Source organism: Hylobates moloch, unplaced genomic scaffold, assembly GCF_009828535.3.
Source record: "Hylobates moloch isolate HMO894 unplaced genomic scaffold, HMol_V3 SCAFFOLD_17, whole genome shotgun sequence".
In the NCBI taxonomy this organism is placed as follows: Eukaryota; Metazoa; Chordata; class Mammalia; order Primates; family Hylobatidae; genus Hylobates; species Hylobates moloch.
In genome coordinates this window covers 77,362,679-77,385,591 of record NW_026652292.1, presented here as the reverse complement: position 1 = coordinate 77,385,591, position 22,913 = coordinate 77,362,679, and the positions used below count along the sequence as shown (strand labels likewise).

General features: G+C 48.8%; 1 protein-coding gene across 1 annotated transcript in view; it reads right to left on the bottom strand.

Moving 5' to 3' along the window:
* Positions 1-959: 959 nt before the first annotated feature.
* EVC (EvC ciliary complex subunit 1) overlaps positions 960-22,913 on the bottom strand; it is an 89,743-nt gene continuing 67,789 nt past the window's right edge. The window contains exons 12-20 of the mRNA XM_032135564.2: positions 18,246-18,355; positions 14,865-15,075; positions 13,342-13,548; positions 10,057-10,201; positions 7,300-7,411; positions 3,801-3,927; positions 2,494-2,587; positions 1,612-1,764; positions 960-1,012 (exon numbers count right to left, since the gene is read on the bottom strand). Of these exons, the coding sequence (XP_031991455.2) occupies positions 960-1,012; positions 1,612-1,764; positions 2,494-2,587; positions 3,801-3,927; positions 7,300-7,411; positions 10,057-10,201; positions 13,342-13,548; positions 14,865-15,075; positions 18,246-18,355 (1,212 nt within the window). The remainder of the gene's footprint in view (positions 1,013-1,611; positions 1,765-2,493; positions 2,588-3,800; positions 3,928-7,299; positions 7,412-10,056; positions 10,202-13,341; positions 13,549-14,864; positions 15,076-18,245; positions 18,356-22,913) is intronic.

Here is a 22,913-nt window from a genome sequence, read left to right as displayed (position 1 = left end):
TGGCTGTGGTATGAGGGGCTGGTCTGGAAGCTTCTCTCCAGGTGGGAAAGGCCCTTCCTGGCTGTGGTATGAAGGGCTGGTCTGGAAGTTTCCCTCCAGGTGGGAACGGCTCCTCCTGACTGTGGTGAGAGGGCTGGTCTGGAAGTTTTTCTCCAGGTGGGAAAGGCCTCTCTTGGCTGTGGTGTGAGGGGCTGGTCTGGAAGTTTCTCTCCAGGTTGGAATGGCCTCTCCTAGCTGTGGTGTGCGGGGCTGGTCTGGAAGCTTCTCTCCAGGTGGGAAAGGCCCCTCTTGGCTGTGGTATGAGGGGCTGGTCTGGAAGCTTCTCTCCAGGCGGGAAAGGCCTCTCCTGGCTGTGGTGTGCGGGGCTGGTCTGGAAGCTTCTCTCCCGGTGGGAAAGGCCTCTCCTGGCTGTGGTGTGAAGGGCTGGTCTGGAAGCTTCTCTCCAGGCAGGAACGGCCTCTCCTGGGTGTGGTGGGAGGGCTGGTCTGGAAGTTTCTGGATGCTGTCAACATCTATCAGGGAGAGCAGGTGCCCCCACAACATCTCTGTGCAGGGGCAGGGTGTCTACTGTCGGGAAGAAGCCCCTCCCCAGGTGAAGTGAGGGTTGGGCCACACCCTCTTCCTCATATTCTAAGTGTCCTCAGAGAATAATATATTTCTGCAGGTGTCATTATGTATCTGTGTGTCCTCAGCCCCAGATGGGCCAGGACAGGCCTTTGGGCCAGGGATTCCAGAGTCTGCATCAGGGGTCCTTGGCCTGAGGCTCGGACCCCTCGAGACGTCCCTCCTGAAGGAGAAAGATCCATGAGGCATCGAGCCAGGGCTCCAAGCCAAATGAAATGCAAACTCGCAGAGACGTGTTTCCAACACGGGAATGCCTGATTTTCTCAGGAGATAGCGCCCACCATACTCATTTATGCTTTTAGGGCACATTTCGATTCTTTCTTTCTCCGTCCCTCTCAGAAGAGCCTAGAGATGCCGCTGTCCTCTCTGTCCTCGCTCCGTCTCAGCACTGCAGGAGGGAAGGCGGAATTCACACCCAGACCCAGGGCTTCAGGTCCTGTCCCGCTGACTGGTCTTAAACTATAAGTTGCTTCTTCTCTTTAGCATCTTCTTTGAGTTCTCACTGTCCCCAGCTTCACTTTCTTGCTTAAAATAGGGAAGAAAGGCAGCCGATTAGAACGCTGACTCCATGCCCACCCTGATGCCATAACTTACCCAATTGGATTAAATGAAAATGCAGCCAAAGGTGATCAAAACAATTTTCACTTTGACATGGGTTGTTAAGAAACAAATAAAACCCGTTTCCCTCTCTTGGGTAGGAGGTCATCCAAGTGCCATGACCACAGCCAGCCCTGGTCAAACAGGGGACTGCCCAACACTTCAGGCTGGATGCCAATGGGGTGTGGAGGTAGGTCAAGGCTCATCTGGCCAAATGAGACACAAACAGAAAGGGTAACAGCCATGCGGCACCCCTGGTATCATCATGGCTTACTGCCCACAAATTGCGTTCATACCTGTCATTTCTTGAACCTTTACATTTAATGCCTCTGAGGGGACTTATGATTTTCCTGCCCAGACTTCTGGCACACAGCAGCTGAGTGCATTTACCAAATCCAGCCACAGGCAATAGGCCTGGGGCCCAGTCGTACCTGAGTGAGCCTGAGGTGTGGTCTCCAGAGGCAAGGTCCTCATCGTTGGGCACCTCCAGGTCCCCTCTTTCCCGGGGCAGGGGCTTCTTCCTTTTAGTCCTTAGGGGCTTCTCTGTAGAGGACAGATGAACCCAGGCATGGCTCTGTGACTTTAGACAAGTGACAACTTCGTGCAGCCTCACGCCAACCTAGCCTGACATTTTTGAGCATGTTGTGTGGGCCAAGTGTGTGCTTGGTACCTTATGCTACTGCAGCCACTCAACTAATGAGGAAACTGAGACCTGGGAAGGTGACGTATTCTCCCAAGCCTGCACAAGCCAGTAAGTGGCAGAGCTGTGGCTTGAGCTCCAGTCTGCTAGGCTCGCCCTGGGTTTCTACTCTACCCAGCTGACTGGAAGACTTAATGAAGCAGCAAGAAACTGAAAACCCAGCACCAGTGTGATAGCTTTTGTTTTAGTAGATCTCTGTGTTCTTACACCACCTTCTGAGTCACTCTCCCATTACCAGGTTAAAACATCCTGTGATGTTACTGAACTGTCACTGGCAGGGGTGGGAGGAGGGCTTATTATCCCCACTTTACAGATGGAAAAATGCAGTCAGTAAGGAGGCGCAGCCAGTGAGCACCAGACCCAGGAACTGGAATTATCAAATGCTAGAGAGCAAGGGGGCCTGTGGGGTGGCCTAGCCAAGCCTGCTCACTTACAGACAAGGTCGCAAAAGCCCAGAGAGCCGAGGCACAATGCCTAAGGCCACACAGCTAGCTAGCGGCCAGTGTGGAACTGGAACCCATATCTCTTAGCTCAGAGTGCTTCCCGCTGCAGTGCAAGCATCTATGACTCACCCAGCAGCCCACGCTTAGCGGGGAACAGTTTGCTTTCAGCGAGGGGCACTCGGGCCAAGGCTGCCAGCTCGGAGATGAAGTTCTGTTCAGCTTCCTGAAATGCAAGCAGAGAGGAGCATTCAGCTGGGCCTCCCTCTGGCTTCTCTAAATCCCTCTCCACTTGAGTGAATTCTGACACTCGAGGCTGGCCACTGGGGACCACGTCCCCAGTATGGAGGAGAATTTTCTAAGATACATCCCAGAGAGGAGAGGAGCAGGAGGACACACGGACATCTACCAGCTCCTGCTGCATAATTGTGGGTCCTCACTCACACCGGCCATCGGTCTTCAGTTGACAGAGTACACTGAGGTCAGAGGGCCTCAGTGACCTGCCTGGAGCAGGTGCAGCAGAATAGGATGGGACCCACTTCTGCCCGACTCCACAGGCTGGGCTCTTAACTGCCAACACCGTGGTGTAAACAGACACATCGGAATTCCATGATGCATTAACTTTGTGACCCTGGATAGCAACTTAACCCATGTGTGCCTCAGTTTGTCCATCTGTAATGGGGACAATAGCAGTAACCTCTTTTGTTGCAAAGTGTGTGCAAAGCTCTCAGCTCATGACTGTCTATCATAGACCCTCAATAAGTACCTATCGGCCACCACTGCTGTATTCTTATCACTGTCACTCTGCGATTGCCATCGCCAGTGGAGAACACTCTGAAAGGGCCAACACTGCTAAATGCTTCCATTCTGGAAGATTTGATTTTTTTAAAGGCAGCCACTTTGCTTAGCCACACTTTATACTCTCACCTTACATCTCACTGTATAACCTCACACAAATGGGATTTTCTGTGATGAAATATGCACTTTATATCATGAGAGCTGAGCTTCCTGTTTGCTGTAAATAAAGTGTAAACTTTAGCTACCAGCAACACTGCCTGAGTGACACAGAGGTCACCATTACACCGGAAGCCTCCTGGTGGCCATGCGCACACAGGGGAATGCTCAATTCTCTGTCAGCTCCATAGATGAGGCCTGACCAGCTGGTCAGGGCCTGGCCCTGCTTGTGGTGCTGCAGCCACTGGAGGGATCCACACAGGCCACACCTGCCCTCCAGGGGCTCGGGGTCCTAAGGTGAGGCCAACACACCCTTAGCAGGTGAGACTCCGTGGGTCAACGATGCCACAGGCAGGGAAGTGCAGGGACCAAGGGGTCCCCTCACAGCAGTCCCCATGGCTGACGCGCGGTCACAGGCTGGCTTCGGCTATTTCTGCTCCTCTTTAAACCACCATTTTTTGATGGTCCAGTTCTGTAACTTATACCTGTAGCTGGGTCTCCAGCTGGGCTTCCAGAAGGTCCATGACTCCTGCCTGCTGCTGCTGGGCGTGCAGACGCATCTGCTGGTGCACTGGGAACTGGGCCAGGAACCTCTTCTGCTGGGACAGCATCCTGTGGGAAGGAAGGCAGGCAGGCTGGCAGGTAGGCAGGAAGGGAGGCAGGGAGGGAGGAAGGGAGGGAGGGAGGGAGGGAGAAGGAAGGCAGGGAGGCCGCTGATCCCTGGGAGCCCCAAGTGGGGCCTGGCCATCGGGGGCACCATTCACAGCAGCCCCAGCTCCAGTCCCCACAGGCAGGCTGCCTCTCCATCAAAGTGGACGCTCTTTACAAAGTGGACGCGGGAGTTTACAGAGTCCTGCCCACACACTTTGCATGTGATCTTCGGAGGCGCTTCACGACACCAGCAGCACAGAGTAGAAAAGCCAGGGGAAGAAGCCCAGAGAGGTGGGGGCCTCCCTGAGGACACACATCTGTGAAGTGGCTGAGCAGAAGGTGGCATCTTCTCATGAGAAAACAATCTTACCCCAGAGAGGAGCGTTCTCCTAAAAGGACCAGAGGCCACAGGCTACCCACCCCTGACTGCAAATCTCAGAATTGCCCTGGCCCCTCCCTCATAAAATGAGAAGCTTCTTGGGATGCAGCCTCTGGGACATCCCGCATATGGCAGGCAGCCCTGTTACTCTCAGAGAGGGGGACAGAGCTGGAGCAGAGGCCGGGTCCCTGAGCCCCAGGGCCCCCCTCCCTCTCTGGATGCCCTCAGGTCCTCAGCAAACAGGAACATCCAAATCCAGCCACCCTGTTTCCATTATTGCTCCCTGCCTGCCTCTTTCCCATCTTTTAGGGCAGATTTTCTGAAAGGGGTTGAATTTCTAGACCTGAAGGCAGGGCCACCTTTAGCATGGACAGGCACCTGTGTGTGTGGAGTGCTCCGAGGTGTGAAAATGCCACCCTGCTTCTACCTCTTCTGTCTGCCAGTAACGCCTTTTGTCTCTTTGTTTTTGCCCAGCCAATTCCTGTGCATCCTACAGACCCCGTCATCCATCCCTCCACCCCTCACTCCCTCCGTCCCTCCCTCCATCCACTCATTCCTTCATTAAAGTATCTCTGGCCTGCCAGGTGCTGTGCTGGTTCTGAGACAAAGGTGTGAACAGAGACTCACAGTCCCTGTCCTCATGGAGCGCTAGTTTGAGTGGCAAGAAGGAGGGTGGACAGTAAACAAGTCACTCATGTGGCCCAGCTAAGGGCAGCGCTCCAGACTGCAGCCTCTCTCACACCTTCAAGGAGGCCGAGTTCCACTAGAAACCATGCCTATGGACATGAATAGACATTCTTAAAAAAAAAAAAGAAGACACACAAATGGCCAAGAAGCATGTGAAAAAACGCTGAGCATGACCCATCATCAGAGGAATGCAAATTAACGCCACAAGGAGATATCACCTTACCCCAGTTAGAATGGCTATCACTAAAAAGACAAACGATAACACGTTGATGAGGATGTGGAGAAAAGGAAACACTTATGCACCTTTGGTGGGAACGTACACTAGTGCAGCCCGTATGGAAAACAGCATGATTTCTCAAAGAACTAAAAATAGAACGACCATTTGATCCAGCAATCCCACTACTGGGTATCTACCCAAAGGAAAATAAATCAGTGTATCAGAAAGACACCTGCTCTCGTGTGTTTATTGCATTATTCACAATAGCAAAGATATGGAATCAACCTAAGTGTCCATCAATGGAGGATTGGATAAGGAAAATGTGGTCCATATACACAATGGAATACTACTCAGCCATGAAAAAGAATGAAATCATGTCTTTTGCAGCAACATGGATGGAACTGGAGGCCATTTTCTTAAGTGAAACAACTCAGAAACAGAAAGATCTCATGTTTTCAGTTATGAGTGGGAGCCCAATAATGTGTGCACATGGACACAGCGAATAGAATGACGGGCCGGGCATGGTGGCTCACACCTGTAATCCCAGCACTGAGAGGCCAAGGCGGGTGAATCACCTGAGGTCAGGAGTTTGAGACCAGCCTGGCCAACATGGTAAAACCCCGTCTCTACTAAAAATACAAAAAAATTAGCTGGGCATGGTGATGTGCGCCTGTAATCCCAGCTACTCCGGAGACTGAGACAAGAGAATCGCTTGAACCCGGGAGGCGGAGGTTGCAGTGAGCTGAGATTGCGACACTGCATTCCAGCCTGGGCAACAGAGCAAGACTCCGTCTCAAAAAAAAAAAAAAAAAGAGAGAGAGGGGAAGGATGGACAACAGAGACACAGAAGGGCGGCGGGACAATGGGAGGGGAGTGGATGATGAGAAATTAATGGGTAAAACATACACTATTTGGGTGATGTTACAATAAAGGCTCAGACTTCACCACTATTCAATATAGCTATGTCACAAAATTGTACTGTCACTCCTTCAAAAAAAAATAAAAAGAAACTGCCTCTGAATTCAAGGAGGTGTGGCAGGGAGGGAAGGGCGTCAACAGCCATACATAAGCTGTGAGTCACAGATGGGCTCATGCACCCCCTCTCCCAACACTGGGCTTCCTTTTCCTCTTCCATAAGGCAGGTTGGCCCAGGTGGCTGCTGAGGCTCCTTCTCTTGGATCACCTGGGTCAAAGTGAAGCCCTTGGACCACATGTATCAGAATCCCTTGGTGGGGAGAGATGCAGCTAAAATTCAGACTCTTGGGCTCCCCTCACACTTTCTGAGCCCGAGTCTCCAGGTGTGGGCCCAGAACCTGCAAGTTTCGCAGGAAAGCTGGGTGATGCTTCTGCGCCCCACATCTGAGGACTTGCCGGACCGTAGTTTGCTGGGAGCCTGGAAAGTCAGGGCAAATTCAGTCTGTGCAAACCCTGCAGCAGGGCGTTTCCTGACACCTGTTACTGAGCAGCCTCCCAAGAACAGCCCGGTCGGCGGGCCCCTTCACTCAGGCCTTGCGAGGCCCAGAGAAGCCAGGAGAGCCAAGCCTGCCTTCTGACCTCCAGCACTGTGGGACAGGGAGTCTGCATGGCTTGGGCTGTTACATTTGCATTCATTGTGATGGTCACAGTTACAGGAAGCAGCCACCTCTTCCTCACTTCCCTGCCCTCTCACTGTGCTTCTGCAGGTCACCTCCCAGGTAAACAACCTGCCCCCAAATCCTCGTCAAGGTCTGCTTCTGAGAATGCCCAAAGTACGAGAGCGGAGGCGCGTGTCTAAACATGGCTTAGACCTGTGTCCGGGCTGTGAATGCCACTTAAACCTGGGAATGAAGCCGCCACCACACCTGGACCTGCTCACTCATTTGTGCCAGGTGCCATTCCAGGTGCTGCATGGAGGGCAGAGACCAGGACAGAGGCAGCGGGTGAGGAAGGCCGATGGCCCCCAAGTCCATGGGTAATGCACACAATGGCACCTGCTGACAGCACCACAGAGAGATACGCCACGTGAAGAGGTAGAGAACACCCCTCCGTGGGACCTCAGTTGGGACCTCACCTCTGGTGGACTGCCTGGGAGGTCTCATGAGCGCCACCGGCTGTTCTGCTGCCCGACGAAGGGTTGCTGAGTTCTTGCTTTTTCCGCAGTTTGTAATTTTCCATCCTCTCACCTAGACCATTTAACACAGGACAATCAAGGGGTCTGTTTGGAGGATCGACTGTGCCAGGTCTGGGGCAGGTGCTGGGGTGCAGGGTAAGTGGGACACACCAGCTCTCAAAGAGTGTATCGTTCCACCAGCACAGGGACAGGGCGTTGTGTGCGCAAACCACACAGCTTCCATCATGGACCAGGCACTGCAGAGGGAAACTATGATGCGTCCCACCTGCTCTACCTCTAGCTTTCTTGTATCAGGAGAAAGGAGGGCCGACTGAGAAAAAGTCAACACTGAGAAGGCACCACAAAGAGCTTAAAAGCCACACTGTAAAGGAAAAGTGATTGGCCAGGCAGAGTGAGGGCACAGTGCTGAAGTGGGTGCTCTCCAAGGAGCTAGGAAGTCTGGGCTCTGAAGTTATGCCCCGTTTCTTGGAGCTCCTTCTTGTTTGCAGGTTAAGCTGCTCAGGAAACTCTTGGCTTTTAAAAGCTTTAAAAGTAAAGTGAGGCCGGGCGAGGTGGCTCATGCTTGTAATCCCAGCACTTTGGGAGGCCGAGATGGGTGGATCACCTGAAGTCAGGAGTTCGAGACCAGCCTGGCCAACATGGTGAAACCCTGTCTCTACTAAAGTACAAAAATTAGCCAGGCGTAGTGACATTTGTCTGTAATCCCAACTACTTGGGAGGCTGAGGTAGGAGAATTGCTGGAACCCAGAAGGCGGAGGTTGCAGTAGCCAAGATCATGCCATTGCACTCCAGCCTGGGCAATAGAGCAAGACTTAGTCTCACAAAAAAAAAAAAAAAAAAAAAAAAAAAAAAAAAGGTGAAATGATGAGGCTGCCTAGGACAGGCATGGTTTAGATCTGTCAGCCCAGCCTAATTATTAATAGTGCCCCTGGTTTGGACAGCTAACTATAGGACTACCTCCTCAAGGTACCTCTCCTCCAAAAACCCAACTCAAGCTTCGGTGGCCACAGCAGGAGACCTGTCACACTTAACTAGCTGGGAGAGCTTGCTGGCACTTACAGAGTGATTTAACCCAGATGGCCTCTAGGGGCATAGCATTTATGACTCTTTTTTTTTTTTTTTTTTTTTTGACACAGAGTTTCACTCTTGTCACCCAGGCTGGAGTGCAATGGTGCTGTCTCAGCTGCAACCTCTGCCTCCCGGGTTCAAGCGATTCTCCTGCCTCAACCTCCTGAGTAGCTGGGATTACAGGCGTCCACCACCACGCCCGGCTAATTTTTGTATTTTTAGTAGAGACGGGGTTTTGGCCAGGCTGGTCTCGAGCTCCTGACCTCAGGTGATCCGCCCACCTCGGCCTCCCAAAGTTCTGGGATTACAGATGTGAGCCACCTCACCCAGCTGCATTTCTGACTCTTAAATAAAACAGATTACTAAATAAGGAAAAGGGAGTTGATGTGGCTTAAGTTAAGCTATATTGTTTCAATGTGTTTACTGTGAAATCCCTGCATTAGAGCTGGGCTATCAGGGAAGCAGGAAATAAGAGCTGAGAGGGTGCATAGGGGAGATGGGAGTGGGGGGGCGGGGGGAGGGCAGTCCAACCCTAGTCCCACAGATGGGGAAACCAAGGCCTACCAAGGGACAGAGACATGCCCAGTTCTGGAATGTTCTGCAGTAGCAGCAATCATGTCTGTCTCCTGCTAAATGAGCCCAACTCTTCCTTTGGAAAACCTGGCAGATCTCTGGGCACGTGCCCAGATTTTATTTGAATCTAGGCCTCAAATTCCTCAGGAGAAGGGGAAGATAGAGGTGGCCTCTGGGCTCAGCTGAGAGGAGAAACTCTCAGGGAAGACTCTCCTGGGATTGATTCCAACTCTAGTCCTTGGACATGACAGGCAGAGCCCATCAGAGAAGTGGAATCCCATCTGCTTGGAAGCTCTGGATTCAGGGGAGGGTGTTATAAGAAGTGGCATTTAAGAAATTGGCTTCCAACCATGCTTATCTGTATCTTACCGGAACTGGGGATACCATCCTTTCTATCACGCCAGGGTGGCCTTTTACAAGAGCCCAAGCAGGAAAATTCTTGTGGTCTCGAACACCCCCTGGGCCACTGGGCTCATGGTCACTGTGGTGGCTTTAACTAAGTAGGTGTCCATCTCTTTGACCACCAGGAAGCTCACAGACAAATCAGTGAATGTCTAATTAGGATTTGCAGGCAGATGTCCTAGATCAGGGGCCATGGTGAGTTACATAATTATTTCACTGTATATTCCAATGTAATAATAATAGAAATAAAATGCACAGTAGATACAATGCACTCGAATCGTCTGAAACCATTTCCCTCTCACCCCGGTCTGTGGAAAAATAGTCTTCCACGAAACCAGTCCCCGGTGCTGAAAAGGCTGGGGACTGCTGCCCTAGATAAACCCTGGCCCTGACTCCATCTCAGTATCCTATCCTTGTCCTGAGTGATTGACTTAAAACACTCCCAATGCACTGGATGTGTCCTTATGCATATGTTTCTTTAAGTGCCATTTGAAAAAGGCTTTTTGAGACAAAGCAGGGGATAAATACATTAAAACATTGAAATAATTATATTCCCAAAAATAAAATTCACAACATCTGACATCCTATTGTGCCCCAGACTAAAAGCACACATTGCCAGTCTCTTCCAGGGCTTCCCCGAGGGGCGTCCCGTACCCTGCAGGGTCTTCAGGTGCTGCAGCTTTCTCTCTTCGTGGTCCTCCATGACCCTTCCGATCTGCTGGTAATACGCCTGCACCAGGCGGCTGACACCAGCGCTGGTCATGTAGACGCTCTCCACTGCCGCCTCCATCAGTGTCCTCTGAGGGGAGAAACGAAGGACAGGGACAGCAGAGAAGTCACATGTGGGAGCCACCCATGGCCCATCCAGTCCCTGCCTCCCCGTGCCCTGGTTCAGATCTTCCACCTACTCACCAACCTGGATTAGTCAGGAAGCAGGCAGAGAGTGCATGGCTGGTTTAAACTAGTCATGGGAATCCTATCTTCTAGGTCAGGGATGTTTAGGGCCAATGAAATGTGATGTTAGGGAAAGTCGGCTAAGAGGCCTTCCCCACTTTTTTTTTTTTTTTTTTGAGATGGAGACTCACTCTGTTACCCAGGCTGGAGCACAATCTCGGCTCACTGCAACCTCCGTCTCCCAGGTTCAAGTGATTTTCCTGCCTCAGCCTCCCAAGTAGCTGGGATTATAGGTACGCACCACCAGGCCTGGCTAATTTTTTCTATTTTTAGTAGAAATGGGGTTTTGCCATGTTGGCCAGGCTGGTCTCAAACTCCTGACCTCAGGTGATCTGCCCACCTTGGCCTCCCGAAGTGCTTGGATTACAGGCATGAGCCACCACGCCCTGCCGAGGCCTTCTGTTTCTAAACATTAAGGTGGAGGATCAGCAGGTGAAAGACTGCTGTTCCCTCCTCCTGCCTGGAATGCAGCCCTGATGTCTGGAGTGACAGTGGCCATTTTAAGACTATGAAGCAACAAATTAACAGCAAGAATGCAGGGTCAGAAAGAAAGAGCCTCATCCTTGGTCACATCACAAAGCCACTGTGGCAGCCTGGGTCACGCACCTCCACATTTCCTGTGGTATGCGGTAACTTCTATTTCTTTGAGCCATGTTACTTGCAGCTACATGCATTTCTACATGATACACCTTCAGACCAAAGCAGAAAAGACAGGAGACCCTGAGACATCCCATCACTGGGGATGTGTTGGTTGTGCACTAAGTTATCATCCTTTTCTTCATAAGAGGATGGGCAAAAGCCAGAAAAGCTCATCCCCATTTCGACAAATATTTATTGGACGGTGCAAGGCTTTGGGTAAGAAAAATCCCCACTTACTCTCACTGCAGCATCTGAGAAAGGTGCCCGAGCACACAGGTGTGGAGCGGAGGCTGCGGAGGTGAGGAGACTGGACAGCCCGGGGTGGCAGTGCAGGTCTGAGCTGCTCTTCAAACTCCCGAGCCCCTGCTCATCCCTTACTGCCAATGGTTCTTTCCTTCTCCTCTGCCCCATCTGCAAAGGGGGCTCCCACTCCACCCCTCCAAGGACCTGGGCTCCGGCCTTGCACTTCCTATGGGGAGCTCCCATCCTCTTTCTCCGAAGGTCAGCAAGCCCACCCACATCTTCACATCCTGTGTGCACCTGCGTTCCTGCCACAGTAGAGCGGCGGACACCCCACTCTGCACCCACCTCTCCTCCCTTCGCCAGGCCCTCCATCCTTGGCCACCCCTTCTCTCCTCCTCCTCAGTTTTTTTCTGGCCAGTCTCCCCGTACCCGTCGGCACACACATTTGCGCTAGTGTTCCAGGAAGCCCCTGAATACAGGCTGAATAAATGACCATTCTTCTAGAAACTAAACTCAATGTTTTTTGGGGGTTTTTTTGTTTGTTTTTTGTTTTTTAGACAGAGTCTAGCTATGTCACCCAGGCTGGAGTGCAGTGGTGTGATCTTGGCTCACTGCAACCTCCGCCTCCCAGGTTCAAGTGAGTCTCCTGCCTCAGCCTCCTGAGTAGCTGGGATTACAGGCACACACCACCACATCCTAGCTAATTTTTGTATTTTTAGTAGAGACAGGGTTTCACTGTGTTGGCCAGGCTGGTCTCGAACTCCTGACCTCATGATCTGCCAGCCTCGGCCTCCCAAAGTGCTGGGATTACAGGCATGAGCCACCGCGCCCAGCCTCACTTTACTTTTACTTTTTTGTAAGTGTGAAGTGGTGGTGGTACTCATTTTCCAATCTTGACTCAAAATCCCTCTGGAAAGCTGAGGACAAAATACGACACCCCTATATCTTGTTCCATTTCCATGCAGCGAGCATTTACTATTAGGTAACATGTGAACAATTTTAGGGACGGGGTGACATTCCCAACATCACCAGCCAGGCACAGCCCTAATGTTTGGATAATCTGAGGCAAATGTGAGATATTTAGAATAAGACAGGGTGTTGCAGAAATGTGGGTCCAGCCTCTTTGCTGCACAGACACGCAAAGTGACTCATTTTACTGAGATGAAAGGAACCCCTTGGAGGGCTCCTGGAAGGGCTCCTGCACTTCCCGATGCCAGGGCTGCCTGCTGGGCACAGGGCTGTAACCTGCTACTGTCTGCCAGGCACAGACACCGTCCCTACAGTGGCCTGCAGGGAGTGAGGTGCTGTAAGGGGTGCCCCACCTCTCCTTACAGCTTGTAAGGGAGGCACCAGGCAGATGCAGAGTGTGTGCTGGTCATTCTCCTGCAGCCCCCGCGCTGCCACTCACTAGGTTGGAGGCTGGAAATGTATCCTTTGCCCAATCGTAGACCTCTTTTCCCCAGTGGGAAGAAAAATGATCATGACTATACAAAGATTGTGGGGAAAATCCAACAAGATGAGATAGGAAAAAGCCCTTAGTTAGACTTAAGTGCAATGCTAATGTGACTTCTTACTGTTATCATTTTTATCACTATTATTTATGATTATTGTCAGTATAAAGAGTTAAACCACTGTCTACTCAAGCTGAACTGATTTTTAGCGGCATTGCTCAGCCGTCAGGATGAACTCCGGAAAGCTCCAATGTCTCAGCAGAGGCGGCCAGGGGCAGGGAAAGCACACGTCTCTCTTTCTGAGAGAGGGATTTGGGTTCGGATCCTGGTTCTGCCACTGACCAGCTGCGTGGCTCTGGGTGACACCACGTCTCACTCAGTGCTGCTGTAAAGCAGAGCCAGTGCTCAGGACAATGCAGCTCAGGGCCTAACAGCAGGAGCAGAACCTGTGATCTGCTGCGACTGATCCTCCCCATTCTGCGAGGAAGAAGATCCCATCTTACAGATGAGAAAATCCAGTCATGGAGAAGTCAGGTAAAGTCTACTAGGCCACAAGCTCCATGAACAGTGTGGCAAGGAGCAGACCCAGGCATGGACCCTACCCTGAACCTTCTTGCCCTCGGTGTCCCCAGGGACAGAGGTCAGTGCATACCTTGAAGTCATCCCTGTCCTTGGCCCGGCTCTTGGTGGCCGCATTCCGTGCGTGCACCAGCAGCGCCTGCCCAATGGCGCACTCCATGTGCTGCTGCAGAAGCTGCCCCAACTCCTGGGCCTCGGCCAGGAGCCGCTGCTGGAGCTGCAGCCGCGTCTGCTGCGCCTCCTCCTCCAGCCGGCTGGCCTCCTCCAGCACACGCGCCTCCTGGGACGGAAAAAACTGGGAGCAGGGGCCAAGTACTCCTCTCACAGAGAAGCTCTGGCCAGGCCTGGGATGTGGGGCTGGTCCTATCCAGGGCCCAGGGGTTGGAAAAGGGATGGAGAAAGGGCAGAAAAAGGTGGCCTCTGGGCTTGCAAAAATCAATGGATGAGGTTAGGTGTCTGTGTCCCCAGAAAAAGGGCATTTATTGAGCACCAACTGTGTGCCCAGTACCATCTATGGCCCCTCACAAGATGGGGGTCTTGCTCATCCTTCTAGTACGTCATGAGACCTAAACACTAGCACTGAGGAGGACACGAAGGCTCAGAGAAGTAACTTTCTAAAGTCACACAGCAGAACCAGGTTTTGAAGCCAGATGTGAGTCTCAGGATATCACAGAAGCTGAGGCAGGGCACACAGGGCCCTGAAGACTGCCTTTATTTGTAGAAATAAGACAGAAAGAAGTGAGCGGGGCTGGAGCGAGGTCCGTCCTGCCTGGATAGAGCTAAAGAGACTGTCGGCTTATGCCTCATTCGTGGGTCAAAGAGCAGCAGCTGCTCCCAGAGCGTGGTGGCTACATGCAGGAGGCCTGGAGCCAGCCTACCTGGGTGTAACTCCCAGCTCTACAACTTACTAATTCTTTCTTTGGATCTGTTATCACACTTCGAAGAGACCACAGAGGCCTCCTCTACCACACCCCCAGTGACAACTGCACCGGTCCCCCTCTGATTCCGTATGGTGTTTCCAGTATATTTCTCATTATATCAGTAATACTAAAAACTTTTGGTACATGGGTGGCCCCTACAGGGGCTCCATTGTCTCCACCTGTTATGGTTAAATTGTGCCCTCTCAAAATTCGTATGTTGAAGCCCTGACCCCAAGTACCTCAAAATGGGAGGTCAGTAAGTGGATAGTGCCTTTGAGGAGGTGATTAAGGTCAAGTGAGGTCATTAGCCTGGGCCGTGATCCAATATGCCTGGTGTCCTTATAAGAAGAGATGGGACACCCACAGAGGAAGGACCTGGAGGACACAGGTTGAAGACGGTCATCTACAAGCCAGGGAGGGTGGTCTCAGAATCAAAGCGGCCCTGCCCACACCCTGATCTCAGAATTCTGGCCTCCAGGATGGTGAGCAGGGAAATGTGTGCAGTATAAGCTGCCCGGTCTGTGGGACCTTGCTATGGCAGCCCCAGCGGATGAATACCCCACCCTGCAGCACCAGGGGTGGTAGGATTCGGGTTCTGGCAAACCTGCTGGAAGCTGGGGCCTGCTGCAGGGGCACCGTCTGTCTGGAATGGGTGGGGCCACCATGCTGGTCTTACCAGGGCCCTGAGCAGCTGCCACTGATGCTCGTCCAGGCACTGGGAGGACCCCTGCTCCAGTGCACGCTGTTCCCGCAGCTCCTGCAGGAGGTGCTTCTTCCCCGACAGCCGCATCTGCGTCAGGGTGGCCAGGGCGTTGCCACGGAGTGCCAGCCTCCGGAGGGCTGAGCGCAACAGCAGGTCATGCCCCTGCAGGACACACCGCGTGGACCTTTGAGGAAAGCAGGTGAGGGGTGGGGTCAATGCCCTTGGCTTCACGGAGCCAGTGACAAGCTCCCCAAACAGCCACAGCCCACAAGAAGCCCCTCCAAAAGGAAGCAGGTTGGAATCACCACCCTCTGCTGCCATCCTCTTAGGCATGGGTGCTCCCTGGGCACCATGCCGCCATCTGCTTGTCTATTAATCTTTTTAACCTCATCACATCCTGCCGGGCTGTCCAATGTATGTGTACAGCAGCCTATGGTATGCAGCCACTAGAATTAATGGTATGACTCTAAATCAGCACATCCAAAGCTGAAATCTTGAGCTATTTTTGAGTTCCTATTTCAGTGATTCATGTAAAAAAACTCAGCCTGCCAGAGAGGTTCAACATTTGGTTGTATAACTTGAGGTGTCTGCTGAGAGGCTGAGAGGTGAACAGAGGTCTGACAGTCAGCTGCCAAGAAGAGGCTGGAAAACGCTCTAGGCTTTTTGGTGGGTGCCTTCATCCTAGGAATAAAAACCATTCCCCACTAAGACCTGATTCAGAATCAGCTAAATTCCAACATGGGTGGAGTGAATCTTCCACTATCTGAAATTCCTGCTAGAAGTAACATAAATCCTCTCTGGAAGAAGATCGTATCATTTGAAGTCTTAAATTATCTCTACCATTTTTCACGCTTAGTGGTCATCATCCAATAAAAATACCCAGACATGCAAATAGATGAGAATTAACTAAAAATAAAGAGAAAAACAGACAACAGAAACATGCCCACAAGATATCAGAAAACAGAATAGTCAGACATGACCTTTACACTAATTATGATTAGTATGCTCCAGAAATTAAATGATAAGATGAAGAATTTCAGCAGATAACTGGAAACTATACAAGGAATCAAATGGACATCCTAGAACTGAAAACGCAGTAACTGACATGAACAACTCAGGAGATGGGTTTAGCACCTGATAAAACATGGCTGAAGAGAGAGTGGCTGGAAGATACCTCAAAGGAAAATATCCATGCTGAACCACAGAGAAGAAAATAATCAAAAATACAGAGTAGCATGTAAGAGACATACGGGATAAAGTGGAAAAGCCTCATAAATTCTGTCACTGGAGGCCCAGAAAGAGAGGAGGGAGAGAATGGGCAGGGGAAGATCTAAAGAGAAAACATCTGAGAATTTTCAAAAACTGATATGAAAACCCAAATATATATCAGCATGAGGATTTACATTAAACATAAATGGACTAAATATTAATGCAATTAAAAGACACAGCTTTTCAGGCTAGACAAATTCCCCAATCGCTCTGTTGTCCTCAGTATGGCTCACCAGGTGTCCCTGGTCCAAGCCTACTTATGTTTCCATCCTCTTCTTTGTTTGTTTGTTTGTTTGTTTTTGAGATGGAGTCTCACTCTGTAGCCCAGGCTGGAGTGCAATGGTGTGATCTCAGCTCACTGCAGCCTCTGCCTCCAGGGCTCAACCAATTCTCATGCCTCAGTCTCCCAAGTAGCTGGGTTACAGGTACCCACCACCACGCCCAGCTAATTTTTTGTATTTTAGTAGAGACAGGGTTTCACCATGTTGCCCAGGGTGATCTTGAACTCCTGAGCTCAGGTGATCTGCCCACCTCAGCCTCCCAAAGTGCTGGGATTACAGACGTGAACCACCACACCCAGCCTCCATCCTCTTCTGATGTTTCCCCTGTATTATCCAATTCCATAGCTAGACACCTGCTTCTTGATGGCATACACAATTTGTTTTCTGCAAAGGTCTGGGCAACTAAAAAATAGTTATATCGATACCCAAAGGAAAATAAATTGAAAATCAATTCTACCAGAAGACACATGTACTTATATGTTCATTGCAGTGCTATTCACGATAGCAAAGACACAGAATCAACCCAGGTGCTCATCAATGGTGGATTGGATAAAGAAAATGTGGTATATATACACCATGGAATACTATACAGTCATAAAAAATAATGAAATCATGTTATTTGCAGTAACATGGATGCAACTGGAGGCCATTATCCTAAGGAAACTAATGTAGACACAGAAAACCAAATACTGCATGTTCTCATTTATAGGTGGGAGCTAAACATTGGGCACCTATAGATATAAGGATGGGAACAATAGACACTGGGGACTACAAGAGGGGGCCAAGTGTTAAAAAACTACCTATGGGGTGCTGCGTCCACTACCTGGGTAATGGGAGCTGTACCCCATCCTCAGCATCACACAATATACCTTTGTAACAAACCTGCACATGTGCCCTCTGAATCTAAAATAGAAGTTGAAAAAATAAAACTAAAAAATAGCTATATCAAAAATTTTTTTCTTGGCTGGGCATGGTGGCTCACGCCTGTAATCCTAGCACTTAGGAAGGCTAAGGTGGGTGGATCATTTAAGGTTAGGAGTTTGAGACCAGCCTGGCCAACATGGTGAAACCCCATCTCTACAAAAAATACAAAAATCAGCCAGGCATGATGGCGGGCACCTGTAATCCCAGCTACTTGGGAGGCTGAAGCTGGAGAATCACTTGAACCCGGGAGGCGGAGGGAGGTTGCAGTGAGCTGAGATTGTGCCACTGGACTCTAGCCTGGGCGACAGAGCGAGATTCTGTCTCGAGAAAAAAGAAAAAAAAATACATATATATATAAAAATATATACATATATTTTTTTTTCTCATATGAAAGAAGGAAAAAAATACTTTCCAGCAAATTGGAAAGACCATATTGCACTAATAGTTATAGCAAAAATGTGAAAAATGAATATAAAACCTGATAATAAATTGGGAAGTGGCTGCAATTGGGCACAAGAGATCTTTTTACAATTGCTATGTAGCAATTTTTGGGGTGATGGAAATGTTCTAAAATTGGATTGTGGTGATGGGGTAGAACTCTGTAAAATTTACTAAAAATCATTGAATTGTACTCGTAAAATAAATGTATGTAAACTATACCTGAAAAAAGCGGTTTAAAAAAGTTCCTATGACAGACAACTCTATGAAATAGATATCATTAGCCCATTTTATAGATGAGGAAATCGAGACTAAGAAACATTAAGTCATTTACATTCAAAGGAAGCCAAGGGGCAGTCAGCGTGCCCAGATGAGGACACTGAGGCTGCACGGAACATCATGCAGGACACAAAGCCCTGGGCCTTCAGGGAGCTGTACTCACTCTTCAGTGAGGCCGCCCAGTCGGCCCAAGACACCGCGGATGGTGCCCTCGTGGTCCTCCCGCAGGTGTGTCTGCAGCACGTTGGACAGCGCACACTCCTCCATCCACACCTGAACTCAGGACAGAGGGAGAGAGCAGGTATGTGGTTACTCACTTCAACAATCCTGCTTGCTTGGATTGTGCATTTTGTTTCTTGTGTGTGTGTGTGTGTGTTTCTTTTTTAAATCCCTTTCTGCACCGATTTCATTAACATTTTCTCTTGTATTTTCTTCTAAAACCTTAAAATCTTTCCTATTTGCATTTAGGAAAAATGCAAATAGGAAAATTTTAAATACTCTAAATTGAAGTATCTAAAATTTATTTTCTGTGGAGTGTGGAAGGGATCTAATTTTCTCTGGATAAATGGATAACTAATTGTCCCAACAATGTTTATTAAATAATTTATTTTTTTTCTGGCTTTCCTCTAATGCCACTTTGTCTTGTATAATTAACATATACACACACATCTTGTCCCAGCTTCTGTATTTTGTTCTATTGGTCTGTTTATTTCTGCACCAATACCATGCTTGCTAACACTGTAGCAATTAAACGTCAATGCAGCGAGGGTAGGTCCTACCTTATCCTCTTGTTCAAAGCTGCCTTAGCTATTCTTGGTTGCTTTTCCTTTCATATGACTTTTAGGATCAGCTGGTCAAGTTTAGGGGAAAAAAGACTCTTTGGAATTTTCTCATAATTGGGTTGATTTTACAGATCAATTTGAAGAGAATCGCCATCTTTGGAAAACTGAGTTTTCCACCCCAAAACATGCCATTTCTCTCATTTTTCTTCATGCCTTCAATGACATTCTATAAACGTCTCCCTTAAGCTCTTATACATATTGGTCAACTTATTTTTAGGTAGCTTATGGCTTTGATTCTTAAGATGATCTTTCTTTATCACTGGGTGTTGCTGGTATGGAGGAAATCTACTGGTTTGGGATATTGATTTTGTATGTGGTGACATTTCAGAGCAATCTTCATAGTTGTGACAGTTTGTAGATCCTTTTGGCTTTTCAATAGAGACATTCATATTATCCATAAATATGGTGCATAAAATTCGATGTAGGAGCATCTGCTCATCCTAATTGACTGTGTTGTTCAGAACAGATCTTTTCATGGCCTGACTTATGGTCTGATCGGCCTGTTATTTTCTGTGAGATGGGGTATTAAAAGCTTCCATCATGGTTTCAATTTGTTCGTCTTTCAAGTCTGTCCAATTTTGCTTCATGTGTTTTGTGGCTAAATTGTTGAATGTTCCTCTTACACTATGTAATGACTCTCTTTATCCCTAAAAAATGTTTTCTGCCTAAAGTATAATTTGTCAGATCTTAGTATCATGCACTTTCTTTTGGTAGATATTTGCCTGGGATATTGTTTTCCTTCCCTTGCCTTTCTAACTTTTGATGATCTAGCTCTGTCTCCTGTAATGCCACATAGCTAGATTAGGAAATGTGTTTTTTAGCAATCTAAATGGATCTGCTAGTATTTATTGTGACTAATGGTACGCTTGGACTTGTTTCCCACCATCTAATCTTGTGTTTTCTAGATATTATGAAATGTGCATTCTTCCCAACTTGTTTTTCTCTTTTATTGGATTCATCATTTTTAGGTGTCTAACCTGCATTTTGGGATACTTTTGTCTCTACCTTGGAAGTCACATATTCTACTTAGTTATTTTACTCTGTCAATGCACTGCAAAGGCCATCAGAGCTCCCCTAAGGCTGAACAGATTGGGTTATCACTTGATGCAGCAAGGGAGAATGCGTAGAGGGGTTAGAAAGGCCCAGGTGTGGGCTGTAGGAGGTGATTTGGGGAGGGTTTAATGAAGCCAGGCTTGGCTCAGCCAGGACGGGCTGTCTGGGCATTTCAGGGGTGGGGAGTTGGACAGTGTTCACGTTTGGTCTGTGTTCAGGTATGGTGGCAGGGTGGTCTCATTTTTGGCTCCATCTTTCATGTAACAGAGGGGCCTCATCATGTGGATGCTCGGTGGTTGGTTGTTAATAGGAGAATCCCAGGCCCAGCTGTGAGTAACAGGCTGGCTCCTGGATGGGAGGGGCTGTTCTTTTCTCTTCCACGTGATTACTCTTTAGTTTTTAAGTTGTATATTTAATTTGTAAATATAAAGTTAACACTTCTGCCCTCCCCCAGACTAGAAGGAGAAATAGGATTCCAGTGTTCTCTCTGCTCTTGGATACTGCTCTTCATTATTTTGGTTCTGCACTGTCTTCTAAACTCTTCATCTAAACTGCTCACTTCTAAACTCTTCAGTTCATTGTTTGAATCATCAATGTTCCTTTGCCCAGTATTATTTCTTATTTCACTCACTCCCTCTGTTCTCACTGTTTAAAAATTGCCTATTTTATTTCTACAGAATTAGATATCTTCTACTCCTATAGGACTTTGTCATCCTATTCTCCATGTCTCTTCTTCCGTATTTTCCATCTCTTTAGATCTCTGAGCTGTGTTCTGGGACCACCTTCTCACATTTATCTTCTAGTTCGCACATTGTTTCTTTAGCCACAATTTAATCTGCTATTCTATTAACTAATCCAATTAGATTTCTGTTTTCATTACTATAATTTTTTCTTTTTGAGATGGAGTCTTGCTCTGTTGCCCAGGCTAAGTGATCTCCTGTGAGATCTCGGCTCACTGCAAGCTTCACCTCCCGGGTTCAAGTGATTCTCCTGCCTCAGCCTCTCGAGTAGCTGGGATTACAAGCACCCACCACCACGCCCAGTTAATGTTTTGTATTTTTAGTAGAGACAGGGTTTCTCCATGTTGGACAGGCTGGTCTTGAACTCCTGACCTCAAGTGATCCATCTGCCTCGGCCTCCCAAAGTGCTGAGATTACAGGTGTGAGCTACCACTCCCGGCCTCATGACTATAATTTTCATTCATAAAGTATATTTTTTCAGTGTCTTGTCTTGTTTCATAGTGTCTTATTTTTAGGGCTATTAATCTCCTCTGTTTTGAAAAGAACACATGTTACAAGCACATTCTAATGAGGTCCAAGGTCACACAGCTAATAAACAGTGGGGCAGGAACTGAAATCTACATCTTTCTGTCTCCATAGCTGAAATATTTTCTAAATCCACCATGCTCCTCCCTGACGATCTCACATCACCAGATGCACCTAACTCAGCAAGACCATGCTACAACCAAGGACTCCATCCTTAAGGTGAGAATCCGTCCCTTTTCCATGGCTTTGTAAAAGGCTCTACTTCTGGCATCCTGGAGATGGCGCACGCTGCATTTGGAATGCAGATTAAACACAGAGGCCTGGACAGAAGCACTTGCAGCCTAGACTTCAGTTCTGGTGGACGCTGTGATTCATAACACTTGCACTTAACTCTCACAAAACTACACTGTGCTATCTGGAACATTTCATTAAATCCCATCTCTGACTCCTCTTGTGAGAAGTTTACAATAATCTGTCACAGTGCTAGGGAAACCAGAACGTTCTAGAAAATTCTGCACAGTCGTCATCGTTTTTTGTTTTTTTTTGTTTGTTTGTTTGTTTTTTGAGATGGAGTCTCACTCTGTCGCCCAGGCTGGAGTGAGGTGCTACGATCTCAGCTTGCTGCAACCTCCGCTTCCCAAGTTGAAGTGATTCTCCTGCCTCAGCCTCCCAAGTAGCTGGGATTACTGGTGCATGCCACCATGCCCGACTCATTTTTGTATTTTTAGTAGAGATGGGGTTTCGCTATGTTGGCCAGGCTGGTCTCGAACTCTCAATCTCAGGCGACCTACCTGCCTCGGCCTCCCAAAGTGCTGGGATTACAGGCGTGAGCCACCATGCTTGGCCAGTCTTGATTCTTTGAAAGGTGAGTCTTCATAAAGTATATAGGGGTCTTTGCTGTGTGTTTTGAGAATGCAGCTTAAACTAGCAACAGGATTCGATGATGATCGATAAGGTCAAGATCTCTGGACCAGATGGTGCCTGCAGCTGCTACACAAACCCCTTCAGCATTATCAAATGCAGGCTTGTAAATGCTTACATTCGGAAGAAGTGCTTCCTCGGGCTAGAGTGCTGGTCATTGCTACCAGGTCATTTTGTGGCCTCAAGTAAGTTTTACTCTTTGTTTCAAACTCTCATGTATTATGGAGAGAAAGGGAAAGAGCTATTGATTGATGCCTAGTATGTGCTGAAAGTTTGTTAGTGTCCTCCAAGAAACAGGGAGGGTTTTTAGGTGGGGTGGACTCTACAATCAACTCCCGAGGCAAACACTGGAGTGCTGGCGGTGAGGGGGGCATTGCAGTTTTAAACAGCATGGTCGGAGTAGGCCTCGCTGTGAAGGTGACATGGAGCAAAGACCCAGAGCAGGACGGAGGCAGGAGCATGCCCAGAAAGCCAGAGGGGTGCAAGGAACCAGCGGGGCTGGGGGCAGCATGCAGGTGCAGTCAGAAGGCAGCCAGGACCTGACATGGTGGGCTTTGCAGAGTGTGGCGAGGACTCTGGCTTTTATGCTGTGTGAAATGAGAAGCCATTGGGGGTTCTGCAGAGAAGCAACATGATGTGACTTTGTGTTCCCTATCAAATCTATTGTGCTGATGACTGTAAGATGCCCAATTATTTCCGGTATCACTAACAGAGAAAAGTCACTGCCAATTAAATTAAAATGTATCTTGA